Source organism: Molossus molossus, unplaced genomic scaffold (genome assembly GCF_014108415.1).
Source record: "Molossus molossus isolate mMolMol1 unplaced genomic scaffold, mMolMol1.p scaffold_m16_p_9, whole genome shotgun sequence".
Lineage (NCBI taxonomy): Eukaryota > Metazoa > Chordata > Mammalia > Chiroptera > Molossidae > Molossus > Molossus molossus.
In genome coordinates, this window is record NW_023425403.1 from 49,285,319 (window position 1) to 49,303,413 (window position 18,095).

At 39.2% G+C, this 18,095-nt stretch overlaps 1 protein-coding gene across 11 annotated transcripts in view; it reads right to left on the reverse strand.

Moving 5' to 3' along the window:
- Positions 1–18,095, reverse strand: part of DOCK9 (dedicator of cytokinesis 9) — a 293,010-nt gene that overhangs the window by 165,279 nt on the left and 109,636 nt on the right. For 7 of the 11 annotated variants that reach the window (XM_036250430.1, XM_036250427.1, XM_036250428.1 and 4 more), the window contains exon 1: positions 5,587–5,890. The exons of the other annotated variants lie outside the window; for them this stretch is intronic. In XM_036250430.1, coding sequence (XP_036106323.1) covers positions 5,587–5,712 — 126 coding nt within the window. In that variant the 5' untranslated portion in view covers positions 5,713–5,890. Of the gene's footprint in view, positions 1–5,586; positions 5,891–18,095 lie in introns of those variants that run through there. 11 annotated transcript variants of the gene reach the window in all.

Below are 18,095 nucleotides of genomic sequence, written 5' to 3' on the forward strand. Positions count from 1 at the left end.
TCCTATCTGTGTTTTGAAGGAAAACAAACAAACAAAAAAACGGTCAGGTCGCACACTGGAGTATGGCTCAGAGTAAGGAAAGACTGAATATGGTAAGCTGACCTGGGCAGTCCAGATAACCTTTGGAGATGAAGTGTCTAGAGGGCAGACACTAATACTATCTCCATCTGATAGGAGTGCAATCTCGGCTTAGAAATGTCAAGTGGTGTTTAAAAGACACAAGGTCCCCTTTGCACCACTCACTTCAGCTTCTCACTTCAATTCAGACAACTCTCAATAGCAAGGAGATCCCAAAACAGAACTACAGACCAGATCCTCCCACAGAACCTGGCAAGCCCTCAGAGACCTGCTGGTAAGTGGCACATACACTTGTCTAAAAATCAAGCACTAAAACTTCTAAAGCCTCAAAATGTCACGCGAGGAGAAATGTAGGACTAGCTGTATCACATTACGGGGATATTTCAAACTTCTGGAAAGTTGAGGATAAACTATAATTTCCAAGCCTCCTTGGTTCTAAAATTATACTCGTAGTCATATGTCATCTGTAGGCTCAAACTGGCTTCTTGCCTCTCCTGTGTAGTATTCCCTGCTAACTCCAAATTCTGCTGCCACTTTTATTTCCAGGTTGTTCAATGCATTCCACTGGTGTTACTCATTTACACTGGGTAAAAAGCCAATATCCCCGTTTTGCAGCTGTTACAACTCAAAACCCAAATGATTTTGGATAAATTAAGCTTAGAACCTAAAACTAAAATTTCCAGGGTCTTGACCTGACTCCATCAGATTATTCTGGGATTAACGCTAATTACCCTGAAATATTAGTCCCAGAAGAGACCTTAGAGATTATTTACTACATGCTTCTCATTTCACATATTTAACAGGCTTAAAACAGTGTCTGGCACAGAGCAAGGCACTATATATTTTTTCCTATTTTATTATTACACACACTCACACAAAATAATTGTCATTACCTTGTTATAAAAAACAGGGACCAGCCATTCTGCCTCCACACTAATGACAGACATGGGCAAAGAAACACACTGGAGCTGGGTGGACTTTCATGTTCTACACAAGAAGCCCAGAGGTAAGAGCGGCTCAGCGCTGCCATGAGGCAGTGACACTGCTGCGGAAGGCCCTTCCCAGGGACAGTGTTCCATGCTGGCAAGGTTATTAAATTCCTCCGACACTATCTAAGCACGCACTCTCCAAAGACGCCTTCTACTGACCACTCCACAGAGTATGTGTGAAACTCTGGGGGCCTCATGAACAGTCAGGGACCCCTGTGCCTTCCATAAAGCATGGCTAGGCCTACTTTAGACACTAAAAAAAATCAACAATTTGTCCTTGCTGGAGCCACGATTTAAATGTTATCTGTGTTAGTGGGAAAGGACGGGTGAAATTAACACTCACTCGTGCCTAACAAGCACTGTGTGAAAAACATTTCAGAGGGAACAAAGCCCCTGGTTACCCAGACCTTGCTGTTTGGGGAGAGAGGGGATGCTGGTCTCGCTCACCTGTCTCCCCAATGTACTATATAGTAATCTGGCAAATCTCAGTGCTTATAAATATGGATCTAATGAACATAAGAATGAACAAATAGAGCAAACCAAAAAGCATAGTGAAGGCTTGTGGCTCTGAATAAGTAAAATTCCCATTTTTGTCATCTGGGAACATGTCACTACATAAACCTTGCAAGAAAGCTTTTCCTTTACCACTCAATATTTTTAAAACAAACAAATTACAAATTACTTATTAAGTATCACCAAGGTAGTTAATACCATTAATTCTTTCTAAAGACATCTACAGGGATGTAGGAAAACTTGTAGGGCAGAAGGGCTTTATAAGTATAATTTAATTAAACTATCACAGACATCTGGATATTGACAACAATTTGATGGTTGCCCATAAGCATATACTTCAGGGTTTGTGTCTTAATTCACTTCTTCTGCTATTTGTCAAGTAAAGAGAACTTTGGAGAGGGAAAAGGTTTTCCCAGGTAATGCACTGACTTGTCCAACCAGAAGCCCAGTCCCCTCCTCCTTTCTATATTGGCACACATGCTGCCTTCTCTCGTAGTGAGATAGCTAATCATCTATTCATTCAAATATCGAAGTAAGAACCCAGATTCGGTTTTTAACACTTGAAGATCCCAGAAAAAATAACATAAATAGAAAAGGTGTCTCTGAAAAGAAACTTTTCAAAAACTAACTAATGAGTATATCTAACTCATAAAAATTCAACTCTTTTTTTTTTAATCCTTACCCGAGGACATTTTTTGTTCAGATAGAGTGGGAGGGAGAAAGAGAGAGAAACATCAATGTGAAAGGGACACATCGAGTGGCTGCCACCTGCACGACCCAACCAGGGCCGGGGACAAACCACAACCAAGGTGCGTGCCCTTACCGGGAACCAAACCCAGGTTTCTCTGGACCACAGGCCGACGCTCTAACCGCTGAGCCAAACTGGCCAGGGCTCAACTCTTTTCTATCTTCACATCTTTCCACTTTCACAACTCCCTCCATAAGACCTGTGCTGCAGTCCTTACCTGCATTTCGAAAGTAATTCAATGAAAGGACAGCACAAACAACACATCCCCCGCCTTTTCTGACTCTGGGAGGCCACACCCTTTTCCTCTAAATTGTTGGGCAGTAACAATTAGAATGCATTATTTCCAGGAATTACTTTAACTTTTTGGGGTACAAAAATAGTTATTCAAATGTAAACAGAGTAACTAACTTGTATACATCAAGAATATCCTGATTGTTCCCCTGTTAGTCATTCACAGTCCACAAAGGCATTTTTCAATGGGGTTGGCAATGAGCCTGGATAGGAACAGGGAAATTTCACCATGCACTTCCTCCCCCGCTTACTGTCACAACGAGAGGACAACACCTACGTAGGTGCCCATAAGTTGAACACTGCAGCCTCTGGAACTAGATTACGTCCAAACACATACCTCTCTTAGAAACACTGACTTTACCTTGCACAGAACAAGCAGCCACTGCTAAGGGCAACCTTAACCTTGGTCCTGAGAGAGGGGAAAGATAGATCACTGCCAATGAATGCCCAGGGGAGACTCTGATAGAAGTTTTATAATACAAGTACTTTGAGATATATCTACTAGTACATTTAGTATTAGTCGTTCACAGCCCACAAAGTCATTTTTCCAATGACTGTACATGGTAATAATTGCAAATAGTGAAAATAAATTGAATAACCATTGAATTATTGGTACAGCTATAAAGTGGAATAATATACAGCTATTAAAAAGAATGGCATAAATCTACATATAGTGACAAAGAAAGATGTTCTTGATATGTTCTGAGAGAAAATTAATGCAGAAATCTATGGTACCGCACATTTTCCAAGCACACACACACACACACACACACACACACACACACAGCTGTATTTTTATATGCAGAGGAGAAAGTCTGGAAGTATATACACCAAATAATTAATACTGGATACTTTATTTTTCCATCTTTCTACACTATTTATATTTTTTATTATATGCATTAATTACTTTCATGCTTTCTAAACTATGTAATATTCACCCTCCCCCACCCCACCTCCCACCATGGATTGATTGTATACATAACTAAAACCAGCAGAACTTGATTTCAAAATACTATCTCTTGAATAAAGTAAGTTATTTACATTTAAACATTATAGACTTGGGGATTCTCACTGAGTATCACTGGACTACTGACATCACAAATAGCACTAAGAAATAGATCTCATGGCTGTGCAGGCATACTTTTTAGAAACCATCTTGGAAAAAAGTTGTCTTCCAAGCAGTTTGCTGAATTCTCATTTGCTGTGGGCAGTGATAATCACAGGTAAGGAGATCTGCTCTGGACAGAGGCCCCACTTAAATTTTGCTTCTCTTATCTGATCTTAGCTCTTTTTATCTTGCTTATCCCCATGGAAGAAAGAAACACTATCAGATAAGGACAAGTTTCTTGTATCACTGTTGCCTTCACCTTTCCCTCACACCTCCCTCTGCAGGTACAGAGAGCCAGACTCTCATGTTGCCAGAGCTGCTGAGCCCTGACAAGCATTCCCACCAGGTGCAGCTGCAGCCAGCACAGCCTTATCCATTAGAGTAGGGAAAAAACTCCTCGTGGAAATGCCGAGAGTGACTGAAATATTAGCAGCCGATTTTTTTTTTTTTTTTTTTTTTGAGCACTAGAAAGAAAAAAAATTTTAACAGTCACTTGTGAAATTAAAAGTAAATCACAAAGCATCTTTCTATAGTGTATTTAATCATCTGGACAAATATATCTACACATCTGAAGAATCACTGACAAAAGATTTTTAAGAAGATTCACAAGGGAACCCAAACCACACAACTTCCTCCAAGAAATCATAAGCTACATCAGCTGGGAGTTTTAACCAGTTAAATCTACATAGCATGTAAGTGGGTCAAGCTACTCAATAAATAAATGAACTACTGTGCTAGCAGAAAGGATTCCAAGATAATGAATAATATCTCTAAACAATATACCGTGTGTGTGTGTGTGTGTCTAAATCTCTCAGAAGAAAACCTGCAGAGAAAAGACCCATCATACTTGACTGGCTTCCTCAGTTGATGATTAACAATATAATTTTGAAAGCAATTCAGTATAAGGTGCACTCATGTATCAGAGGAAAGCAGTTTAATTAAAATTAAATCCATTATAGAAAAGTTTAAGTTTAGATTCTCAAAGACATTAGTTGAAAATTAAGTTAATTAACCAAACACTTTATGATAATGGCAACTGCACCTCTGTTTTTAAAAATCACTATATAAAATCACTAAGTACTAGTGTAACAATCCCTTTAACAGCTCATTTAAAAGGCTCAATTGTCCCTTTGAAGCGTATGTTGGTGGTTTTTTTCATCTGCTTAAAAAAATTATGTGCCTTTATTGTACTAAAGAAATTCCGAGAGAAGCACAACCTACTCAGTGGTGCTAACAACACAACCATTTTTCACATTCCTCCCTTACAAAGTCTACCGAAGCTCTTGAGTTTACCAAACTGCTATGAGTTAGCTAATGTTAACAGAAACTTTTCTATCAATTAATTGGTCAAAATAAAGTTATTTCTTTCTTTGTTCAAGGCAAACCTGTTAAAATGAGTGAGACCACATGTTACTTTAACAGTTATGTTCCTTAAAACCCTCTAATGTCATCTTCCTCATTTTCACAATAACATAAATACATAATGTAAAAGTGTTTTAACTTTGCAAAGGACATCTTTTCTAACCCTATAGAAGGCAATTAAAATGTGCCTCCCTGGGTATACCTTTGGCAACACTGCAGCTAAGTGGGACATAATTTTGAACAATACATGGTTTTGTTCTATACAAAGAAGCCTTCTGGAAGCCACATTCACCCACAAAATGTCAACATATCTTTCCTCACAAAGAAAATCAAAGTGGAACCGAAGACAATCTACAGGAAAAGAGAGAGAGGAGAGTTCACAGGAGACAGGCAGAGCAAGTTTTAAAATCCAACAGAGGGCAAGAAGGCACTAAGCATGCACACAATATAAGCACTGTTGGGGAAGGCAACAAGATCGCTGTGGACGAGCCCCTTACCAGCACTGGCCCTGGGCTCTCTGCTTCCACTTCTCCCTGAGTTGCATCCTTGCGTTGCAGAGGGGGCTCAATCACCAGCTCCTTTTTGACACTTCTACTACTTGTCCTGCATTTATCAGCCTGCATTCTCGGCTGAAAATGCAAGTCAGAAAGTCTGCAATTTGAACAGCTGTGAGTCCCTGGCTGTGCAAGCCACACACATGCCAGTGGCCTGAGGAAGGAAAGGAAGCTAGCTGACTGCCCAGGCACAAGTGGTCAGCTCCACTGCCTGGGTCTGAAGAGACGGCTGGGGTGGGAGGGCATGTCGGTGAGAGCCGGCCTCCAGGGGTGTTACTACTGCTCAAAAAATGGGAGGTTCCCTCTCGCAGGCCAAAGGAAAACAAACCCTGAATTGTACAATACACAGTGTACTGCCTCTCTGATAAAGACCGGACTCATTGTGTCTGCTCCACACAGGGTGGGCCAAATGGACATGAATCAAAACAGTACAGTGTTTAAAAGAAAACCAGTCACAATTAGACTCCTTCAATAATTACTTCAAATCTAAAGCTCATGGAGCTGAAGAGACAGCTCGGTCATCTGGGTGTTCCAAAATTCTTAGTTTTGGGATACTTTTCTTCATGTTATGGTTAAATACCAAACACTTGGCTGATGACCAATGCCAGAAGAGCAGCCAGCAAGAGATTCCATAGCCTGTGCCTCATGGCTGCAGGTGTAAACAGTTTCTCCCTGAATGCAAAACTTAATTTGTGCGTTACTTTGTGCCGGAAAAACAAGGTCATCAAACATTTTCACAAGAAATCACATATCATGGTGAATGTTCTTATTAAGCAGAATGTTACATTAAGTCCATCAAAAGGCAGTGTGTCTCCCTTCAAGCAGTGTCAGAGCTAGTTGGGAAGGCAAGATGAACGGACAGGGTAAGTGACAGAGTAGCAAAATTAACCTAGATTTACACAAAGCACGAGAAAGTAGCTGAGTCACCATCCTATGGTTCATTGGGGATCACACCCAAAAGGTATTTTCCCAAAATCCTGCTATTTTTATTATTTCCTAATAATAATAGTGGAGTAATTTTTAAATTATTTTAAAATCATCTCTAAGGGAAAACAAAAACAGAAGTGTTAAGGGATGTATTTAAAAATTCATAAAAACAGGCATTAGGATGGGATTAAGTATTACTCTGCACTTCTTGGGCTACTGCGGTGCTTCTCCCAATCAGTTACTCTGCTTATGTTCTTCAAATCAGGGATTTAGTTACAGTACACAACAGAAGTAGTACACTAGTAAATAAACAGTGGAAAGGGGTGATGTTTAGCAACAACAGATGCCATAAGGTATACCACCCAGGGAAATATATAAATTATTATATAAGATGTAGGTACAAGTCTCCCACTTTCCAGGCAAAGTAACTGTGCCTAGGAGGGCTCAGGGGGGTCCCTGGGGGTGCCGAGATAGCACCCTATGCCCACCTGTTATTCTTCCTCCCAACAGCACCTGTAACTCATACATCAGCAATCCTTCTGAGTGTGGATATTAATTGTGTAATGAATCACAAGAGTTCAACAAGTCCACAATAAAAATACTAGTATTTCTATAATAATTTTTTTAAATTGCCCAATCCCTCAACCTTGGATAATCTTTTGGGGTAAATATAAACTCACCAAAATGTGTTTTGAAATAATATGCTCTATGAATTTAAAAACTCTATCTTTGTAAATTTAAAAGAGGATCTCAGCCCCACCAGCATGGCTCAGTGGATTGAGCATCATCCCATTGACTGAGAGGTCTGAGTTCAATTCCCGGTCAGGGCACATGCACAGGTTGTGGGCTCAATACCCAGTAGGGGGTGTGCAGGAGGCAGTCACTCTACGTTTCTCCCTCACATCAATATTTCTCTCTCTCTCTCTCTCTCCTTTCCTCTCTCTCTAAAAAACAATAAAAACATATTTTAAAAATAAATAAATAGGAAAAAAGCCCCAGTTACACAAATAAATAATTAAAATAATAGTTAAATAAAAACTTATAAATGTCCTATAAATCAGAAGAGGCAATAAAGGATTAAGCCACAAGCACTAAACAGACAAACTGAGCCTTAGTAAAATACAGCATAACCAACAACTCAAAAAACTTTGTGAAATGGCCTGAGAAGTTCTAAATAGCCCAGTCCTTCCTCACATCCCCATCATCATTAAGCCACCAGAAGTTCTGGACTTTGAGAGAAATGCTATCCTATTTGTTGGGTCAAAATACCCTGACATTCTCTAGGTAATAAGAAGGAACATAAGCGGTTATATACTTTATGAAACTAGAGTACTCACTGTGTCCCAAGCCCTGCTTAGATAATAAATTTATTTAATCTTCATTAACAACCCTATGAAGTGGGTAACATAGTTATTCTCATGTTCCAGACGAGAAAATAGATGCACAGAGATGTTACATGTGTGCAGAAGGTCACACAACAAGCAGTAGCAATATGGATCCAGTGTACATACAGTTAACCCATGATACTATGCTGAGCCAGTTGTCTATTCCAACTATGCCAACTGCTAAAAAGTACAAATATGTAAAATCTACTGATCAGCAATTAAAGATAAAGGCAGCATCTGGGTTTAATCCCATAGAGATAATTTAGTGAAGAGGTAAAAAGGTAAAAATAGCATAGTGCAGTGCCTGGTAGACAGTGAGTGTTCATTTAATGGTAACTACTGTTATTGTTTTGTTTTGTTTTTAATTTTTTTCCCTTTATTGATTTTAGAGAGAAAGGAAGGCAGAGAGAGAGAGAGACAGAGAAACATCAATGAGAGAGAACATCAATTGGCCGCCTCCTGCATGCCTTCCACTGGGGATTTGGTCCACAACCTGGGCATGTGTCCTGACTGAGAATCTAACCAGTGACCTCTTGGTACACGGGTTGATCCTCAGCCATTGAGCTACACCGGCCAGGCAACTACTGTTATTGTTGCTGTTATTATTGCAATCTGATGAAATTTACTTTGGTCTTGAATTCAGAACTTTAGCTGTGTGATCTAAAATAACAATTCCACCAACTGTGTTGCTATAGCACTTTACAAAGTGCTTCAGCAATTTAAAATCAACTGTTCTTCCCTCTTTGCAGCTCAACTACGACAAATGCCTTCAAACAGTTATCTTGAAACCCCTGTGTTCATGCCATGAGCCAGGCATCCTCTTTAAATTGTTCCATATTTTTCAAAATTTTAGCAGTGAATTTATATTTCTTTTGTAATCAAGGAAAAAATTTCATATTGGCTCTGAGCTTCCAGGTAGCCAGGAGAGAAAGGCAAACATGATCAGTTCCATGATTTATATCATCAAAACAAGAAAACATACAAAGCTGTAAACCAAGTAAATTTTTTAAAAAGTTTCTCATAGGGAGGTTTACGGAAAAGTTGACTGCTGTACTACACAAGATTCTCAACATATTTATAGAAAAGGCAGCAGCCAAATTCACATGGCTTTCTCACCACCATCTCAGAACATTATGCTTAAATCCTGGATCAAGAAAAGCAATTCTGAGAGCAAGACTGACATCTAGTCTATCGCTTTCAAGTGGGCCCAATTTATGGAAGAAGGAAATTCCCACAACCTAGAGGAATGGGGATGCTATCGTGAGCCTTTCTGCTACGTAACTTCTCAGGCAATGTAAGGTGTCCTTGTTATATTCTGCTTGTTTAGGACAGACCAACACTTGAGAAATCTGACCATCAAGCAGTCACATGGTACAGCATTCAACTCCAGAACCTAAACCTCCGAGTAGGATGTGGTTTCTCTAGGGGGTTTATGAGATCAGTGTCTGAGGACAAGAGTATGACATCTGGTCAGAACAGCCACAAGAGGAAATGCCATCTTAGAAGGACAGGAAATAGGTGGCCAAGGTTTCCTTTACACCATTTCAAAGAACAAGGTATATGCTAGACTTCTAGATTCAAATCCACAAACATCTACTGAGCTCCTACTACTTAGCAACCTCAAGTTCTTTCACACATTAACTGGTTTACCTCTTATATTAACAAACACATCTATGAACATGTATTAAGGATATAGAGTTTTACTGTTAAAACAGAATGGAGTAAATAAACCCCATGGGGAAATAGGAACACTTCAGAAGTAGGATGGAATGAATGCTTCTGTATATGGGCTTCAGTTCTCAGATTTTAATATACATACAAATTATTATACAGATTAGGTACACAAAACCATAAAAACATGGGAAATTTAAAAGATTTTCTAAGGGCAATTTTTTACTGTAAGGCAAACTTTAGACTCTAAAGCCCCCATCTTTCCCTTCCCACTGTACAATGAGGTTCCATCACATTCTGAAAAGCAAGAAGTTAAAGGACCCTTTCACCCAGGGGACTCCTATGCATGCCTAAAGACCCAGTTTAAATAGCACCTTCTCTAGGAAACTCCCTTGATCCTCCTAGCCAGAATTAATTAACTCCTCTTCTGTTAAACTTTTATTTACTTCTATTTTGGAGCTTTTCACAGTTTTCTTTTTATTAAGTTTGCACATGTCATACTTTTTGGTGACACTGTAAATTCATAAGGGCAGGGACTATATTTTCATCACCTTTGTGTCTCCAGTGACTTGGGCATTGCAAGCACTCAAAACATATTTGCTGAACTTAATGCTTGTGGCAGTTTAATGTCACTGGTTATATTTAGCCCCAAAGTGGAATTTAGCAGTTATAAAAATATGCAAACATTTTCATTTGTTAATGGCCAAAATTAAGGCAGAAGAATTCAATTGTTCATAAACTGAAACCCACTGGACCATTTACTAATAATTAAAGTGTTCCTTAAGAAAATTTTATACTGAATAACTTGTTTGTCATTTTTTGAGACAAAGGTATACTGGGAAACAATAAACTTGTATCTAGCAATAAATTATACAAAATTTGAAACTGCATTCTGCTTTAGCTAATAACCATGTAAAGAATAACCATACATAGAATAAATATCTCAACTTAATGGATTTTTTTTTACTCTCCTATTCGAGGCTCTTGGCATATCAGAAGCATATTTAAAATATAATAACTAACTTTAAAAGAGTGTGCGTGTGTGTGTGTGTGTGTGTGTGTGTAAAGACTTTAAGGTACATATATGTGCTTTTAGAGTACATATAAAGTATATTTAAATATATTAAGTATATAGATATATATAACACACATACACATATTTTGGAATAGAGCCTTAAATATGTATCTAAATATTAAATATATGTACATATATGGCTCTACTCCAAAGTAATCATTCCTTTTTTCTTATACTGGAAAATTTTGAAACAATAAGTAAAAATTATTAAGAAAAACTGCAAAAAGGAGCAAATGACTACATATTTTCCACGATGTATTGTTACTAGTCAGCTTGCTGGCCAAAGAAAAGAAAAGGTGTCAGGAAAATGATCTGCCTTTTGAGAAAAACAAAAATATGGAACAAGGAGGCACAAGAAGCAGCAAAACAGAACAGGAGAGGATTAGAGGCAAGGAGCGATGAACAGGAAACAGATGTGGGAGCAGGTGGAGGTGAGAGAAAAGAGAGGGTCTCCACATGAAACCCTTGGAGCTCTTAGAAGAATTAGTATTTAAAAATACATTCTTATATAAAGCCTGATGTTCACCTCAATTATGTCATTAGAGATTTAACAAATGATCACAGAAATGGAATATGCATTATCAGCTAGTCTAGTGTTTCTTAGCCTGGAATCCACGGCTGAACCCTCTAAAATTACATTTAAAATTTCGTGTACTTGTGATTTTTCTGAGGAGAGGACTCTGGAATTCATCTAGTTCTTAGAGAAGGAACCAAGGGAAGACCTTCCACTCAGAATAAGGAAACTGAGGTCTAAAGAGATAAGCTGGAAAACCACCCAAAGTTTTGAGATACAAAGCTCTTCACTTGAGCAGGTTCAATTCTATTCAAGCAGAGATAACAACAATATAAATACCAAGTCCCAGTTAAATAAATAAGCTTCAGAAGGCAATCCCCAGTGTCAACACCTACAATCTACTCATTTGTTGATGGATGGCCAGATCAGCAAGTGGGTCATTACCTGAAGCCCAATGCCCAGTGGACAACCCAAGGCCAATAAAGTGTAACTCCAAAACAGGGTAAATAATATAACCAATAAAATTGTATTCTGAGAACTTTTAATGACATTAAGAAAATGCTCACAAAAAAGAAGAACAAAAAAATGTGACTTCTGGCCCTGGTTAGTTTGGCCGACCAGTTAGAGCTTCGGCTCGTGGACCAATGAGTCGAGGGTTTGATTCCAGTCAAGGGCATGTACCTTGGTTGTGGCTCATTCCTGGCCCTGGTTGGGTTGTGCGGGAGGCAGCCAGTCGATGTCTCTCTCACATGGATGTTTCTTTCTCTCTCTCTCTCTCTCTTCCTCCTTCTCTCCCACTCTATCTGATGATAAATGGAGAAATGTCCTCAGGTGAGGATTAAAAGAATATATGACTTCTGATGACTTCTGGTAGGTGAGACTATTAGTGATTTTTTTTCTTGAAACTCTTTTGTTTTCTAAGTTTTCTTCAAAAGCACTTATCACTTCTACAGTTAGAAATAAATGAAAACACTGGATTACTAGATAATGGTATAGAAAAAGTTCACACTGAGGTTTTAGCCTCCACTGTACCCCTCAACAGCTGTGTGTGTTACAAAACTCACTGTACCTCTCTAGGTCCCACCTCTCCGGGTCCTGTAAAATAAATGACTTCGACCAAAAGATCTTTCCAGCCCTACAAACCTATAACATTAACTATTAAAACTTCCCTTATTGAGGACATTTAGGGAAAAATAAATCACCTCAATGGAATGATAAATACTTCTAAATCATATTGCTCTAATACACACAAAAGAAAAATACAAAGACATACTTATGAATGTGTCAAACCCTTATTTCCAACAGAGTAGAGGAAGAGCTGAGAGGCTAGCAGACAGAAAGAACTAAAAGATGTCCATTTGGTAAAGAAGAGTGCCGAGGGAGGACTGCCACCCTCTCCACACAGCTCTAGGGTAAGCCTACAGTGCTGGGACAGCAGGGGAGAAACCAAGATGGGAAGAGTCCATCCATTTCTAGAGATGGTTCTTTGATACTGGCTATGTGTATTTAGTACAATGACTTCACCATGCTGGGGGCTCCAGTCCCCTCATCCGGAAAACAGGAATTACAATGCCCACCATTATAATCCTAGGTAGATTCTGTTAATTCCAATGGCCCAAGTGGGATAATGGCTATGCCCTACTGCATGGCCTGCAGCCATGTTCAAGAAGTTTATTGATGCCCTGGCCAGTGTGGGTCCGTGGTTAGAGCACCGGCCTGAACACTGAAGGATCACAGGTTTGATTCCCGGTCAAGGGCACATACCTGCATTGCAGGTTCAATTCCGCCTTGGTCAGGGCACGTGCAGGAGGCAACCAATTGATGTGTCTCTCTCACATCGGGGTGTGTGTGTGTGTGTGTGTGTGTGTCTCCCTCTCTCCTTCCCTCCCTTCCACTCTCTCTAAAAATCAGTGGAAAAAATATCCTTGCCTGAAGACTAACAAAAAAACAACAAAGTTTCTCAATAAAGACAGCCGACTGCCTCCTAAAACAGCCCCTTTTCCCGCTTCCATTTTTCCACAGCTTCTATCACCATCTGTTATTCTCTATTCTATTTTTCTTATTTGTTTAATGTCTAACCCCAACTTAAATAAAAAAGAAGCAGCAGCAGCTCCACAAGAGCAGGGATTTTGTCTATTTTGTTCATTGCTTTACTCATAGGTCCTAAAACAGGATAGGTACAAAACATTTCTTGAGTGAATTCACCGAAGGTCAGGATCTCCTCAGTCTGGATATAGAGCTTTTACACTATGGACACCAATAGTTTTTTTGTGAACTGTCCATTTATTTTCATCACAATAATAACTATTCATCCAACAGTGTCCATGATTTGTTTTAGAAATGGAAATTTACAAAGCCAAGGAAAACATGATGTGCCTGGGATTTTTCTCAGGAAACCAAACTCTGAGACTGAGTTCCCAAAGCCTGGCCTGCCACACAGTCTCAACCTTAACTGGAGCAATCCTGGCATGTTTTATCACCTCTTGACAGCTTTAAACCCTGTATGTATGTGTGCAGGTATCCACACGTGTGCATACACATGCACTCTTTGTACTGTGTATATAGTAGGCAGTCCATAATGATTTGCTTACAGAATGAATGATGAAACTGTCTCATCTTGGTTTGATTTATCAGAGACCCAAGCCCCATAGGAGTTCACATGGAGCAGGATTTTCTAACTGTCCTTTTTACATGACAAATGTTGAGGTTGAGGACCAGAGAATAAATGCTTGGTGAGGAAATCAATCAAAACCTTTTTTAAAAGCATTTATTTCTAATGTTTTTTTTCTTTATTGATTTTAGAGAGAGAGGAAGAGAAAAATAGAAACATCAATGAGAGAGCTTGGCCGCCTCCTGCATGCCCCTGACTGGGGATTTGGCACACAACCTGGGCATGTGCCCTGACCAGGAATCATTGAACCGGGGACCTCTTGGTGCACGGGTCAATGCTCAACCACTGAGCCACACCAGCCGGGCAAGTGTTTCTTTCTAAATAAAATGCTTCATTCAATTACAACTGGAAGACAAATATCCATTCTTCCACTTCTCCCATATCCACCTCCCAAAGCAACCTAATGTAAAATGCAAATAACCACCCTCCAAGTTTATAGTTTTTGTAATATCTTTGTGTATGTTAAATTCACACAGCAAGTTCCATCAGTGCTTATAAAGTAGAGCACAAATGAACCATCTAGATTTATAGATGACAGAGATGGGACTGACTGGCACAGGTCGCATAACCCGGACTACTCCCCAGTATCAAAGTTCATGGCCATCAGCTACCTAACATGGGGTAGGAGAGAGGACAGGCCTACAGGAAAATGCTGGACACCTATTTCTGCAAAAAGGAAAACACCGACAGGCTATAAGGGGAAAGTTCGCTATGAGGAAACTTTACAAAGGGGGTTTTAGATTCTCCCCTTGCCCCCTGGCTTAATATAGCTTGTATTTAAAAGACAACGATCATTTACAATAATACCAGGTTCCCTAACAATAACTGGGAAGTCCCCTCTTCTAAAAAGCAGTAGATTATGTCCCTTCCATAAGGTGAACTCATCAGCAACAAAGATGATGTATCCCTTCTCATCCTGCTGCCTAAATGAGGGCCTTCCACTTCTTCCCAGCTCATTGTGACTGATTTCCTATGTGAACTTAAAAGACTGCCAAGGAAAAGGAAAGAAGCCAGCAAGTTTGAGGGGACTCAAATGTTATTCCTGGGCAACACATCCTGACCAGTCACACTTTCCCCAAGTGACTGTAAAAATATGTAACCAAACTAAATGACTTTCTCTATAGATATGCTACAATAAGGGTGACCAGAATTGGAGATATAAACAGGGCAGGTGGGGAGGACAAATGCCGAAGGCCATCGAAGCTTCCTTTCTCTTCACTGCCAAACCAAAACACACACATCACATAGCTTAGAAACCAATGATGACAGTGGTGGTGACAATGACAGAGAAGAAGCTGCAGTCACCCTTGGTCCTTTACTAACAGTCCAATGTACTCCCATTATATTTCTAAATTACTATACATGTGACACAATGGGCTTCAGCTTTTCCCTCTCAAACAAATGAAAAATCTCTTCCAGAAAATGGGTGGTTAAAAGAGAGGGTGATGTTTAATCAAGATCCGAAAACTGGACCACCAGTGGCTATGAATATCCTACTAGCCCATCCACAAAGAGGAGCCAAGTCTTAAAATCCCCTGTTGATTCAAAAATAGCAGGTTAAATAATTACAAAATGAACGAGACTTCCAATGTTACATAAACCATTTAGGAACTCCCCAGGCACACACTTCCATTTATGCTTTGCCAAGACCTAAATCTAGAAATCAATATTTATTTATTGTTTTGAAATCAATGTTTATTTATTTATTGTAACTGTCATAGAGATATTTCAATGCAGAAGGGGAGAGGAAAGGGAAGAGAATGAATGACAGAGGTGGGCAAGGAAAACACTTCCCAAGCCACTATTGTGTGCTAGGCCCTTGACATGCATGCACAATTAATCTAGATCAGTTTAACCCTTACAATAAAACATATAACCAATACTATAATTAGGTATTAATGCTTCTAGAAACTGATGTTCTTATAAATTAAATAGCTTACCCTAAATTCACACAGTTATTATGCTTTGGTGGTATGTTCCAAAATTAATCTTAAACCTGGATATTAAATAGATCAGAATATTTTAAGTTTTATTTCAAACATAATTTTATCTTCCTTTAGAACATATATCTCTTTAGGAGATCCACACAGACTATTGGAGAGTTTTCTAAGGCCTGAAAATATAAGAATGAATATAACAGGAAATAAAACCCCAAAGTTATTATTAGTAGTGGTTGTATCTGAAATATGGAACAGAGGCTTTTATATTCCTTACTTATGTATATTTTACAATTTTTCCTTAATAAGCATGAATTACTTTAAACTAAACACATTTTTTAAACTTTTAAAGCCATGTATAACTATTTGGGAATTTTAACAGATAATGTCCACAAAGTAGCTGGTGCACATACAGGGTTCCTCTAGGGCTGGGGTAAGTGAGTGAGGCATTCAATTCAGGAACAGAATTTTAGAGGGTGCTAAAAACCTTGGCCATCAACATAAACAAAGCTTAATGAAATACTAATATAAAAATCAAAATTAATACCCCCCCCAAAAAAAGCCTGAAATAAACAAGTCAAAACCTGAAATAAAGATAGAATAAATACTTTTTTCCCTCAGACTCCAATATGGCTCTGCTCAGCATGGCCTTACTCTGTGCCAGGCACTGTGATTAGCAGTGTATTTATTTCTCCACCAGTCCTGAGATAGGTATTCTTATTTTACAGATGAGAAAACTGAGACACAGAGCTGTTATGTGGATAAACAACTTTAAACAGATTAATAAGAGATTATTTTTATTTGCCTTGACCATAAAGATAAAATCAACAACTATTTTTAAAACTCATCTACAAGTGACCAGATCTTCAGACATCATGCACAGCTTGAAAGCCTTAAAACTCAAGCTCGACATAAGTTCTTCTTCCTTAGAAAATTAAGTAATACAGAGGCAATTTGGACAAAGGATCCAAATCTCACTCTATTAAAAACTTTTATTTTATTTTATTATTTTATTATTCACACACAGGTGAAACCTCCTAATGGTTCAAAATATGAAAAGAGTGAGGGAAAGAGGAAATGCAGACGTAAAGTCAAAGCCTTTCCTCTCATTTTAATTCCCCAGAGGAAGGAAGGAAGAAACAAAAAGACCTGGAGATCTGGCTCCCAGGGCAAGGCAGTCTCTGTTTTACTCCCCTGTGACAACCCTCATCCCATGGCCTTCAGAGTAACCCATGGCCTTCAAGGCTATGAGGCTCACAGATGCTCCATCCTCCTACCACCCGCTGGCCTAACTTTATGCACAAGAAGCACGGACTGTATTGCCTCCTCAAGCCTTACCTTCATGCTTCCATAAATGCTGTCCCCCTACCACGTCCTCATCTTAATCTGTCCAATGTCTGCTCACCTCTGTTATTATACAGACTCCAGGACCCAAAACTTCTGAATTGGAATCTTGAGCTGAGACCCAGGGATCTGTAATTTTCACGGCTCCCCAGGTGATACTTATGCTGCTTATTCATCTATCTATATCTGAGAATCACTGATCTAAGAATTTACAAGATACAGAAAGAACAGTCAGGGTGTTTAGACACAGATCCGACACAAGGGACCATAGGTGGGTTCCCAGACATGTCTCTGCACAGGTATGACAGAGATGACTATATCTGGCTGAAAGTTGAGGGTGGGGTGAGGATGAGACCAAAGAGTTTACTATCCTCCACAGGACCTTAGCCTTGTTGAAAATGCCATGGAAGGTTTTGACTCATTAATGACTAATTGTTTCTATTTAGCTGAACTTCTGGAAAAACATAACTTTGTGGGTGGGTTCTTCCACCAGAATTACCCTTCACCCACCTTCCTTGCTCTTTTCTCTCCCACATCTGCCAAAATAAAATGCCCTTTGAGTCAACAAGAAAGGACCTACAAAACAGTACAAGCCTCACACATCTCTCTGATACTGTTTATGGTATGATCATGTAATTAAATACTTGCTTAACAGTATACTTTCCTAAAGATAGTGAAAAACAAAACCAACCCCAGGGTTTTGTTGCCTAGAATCCTTCACAAACACCTTCCTGGTTTGCCAGCTCAGTTACAAGCTCTCATTCAAGTTCACATGTGTGACCCATGTCCCTAACTGAGAGCAATGAAACACTCTGTTTAGAGAGAGGCAACATGGGCTTCTAAGGATTTCCTTCCTCCCTGCCATAAGAGGAATAACATGCCAAAGTTACATCCGCCATATGCATCCTCCACAACTCCCTGCAATTAG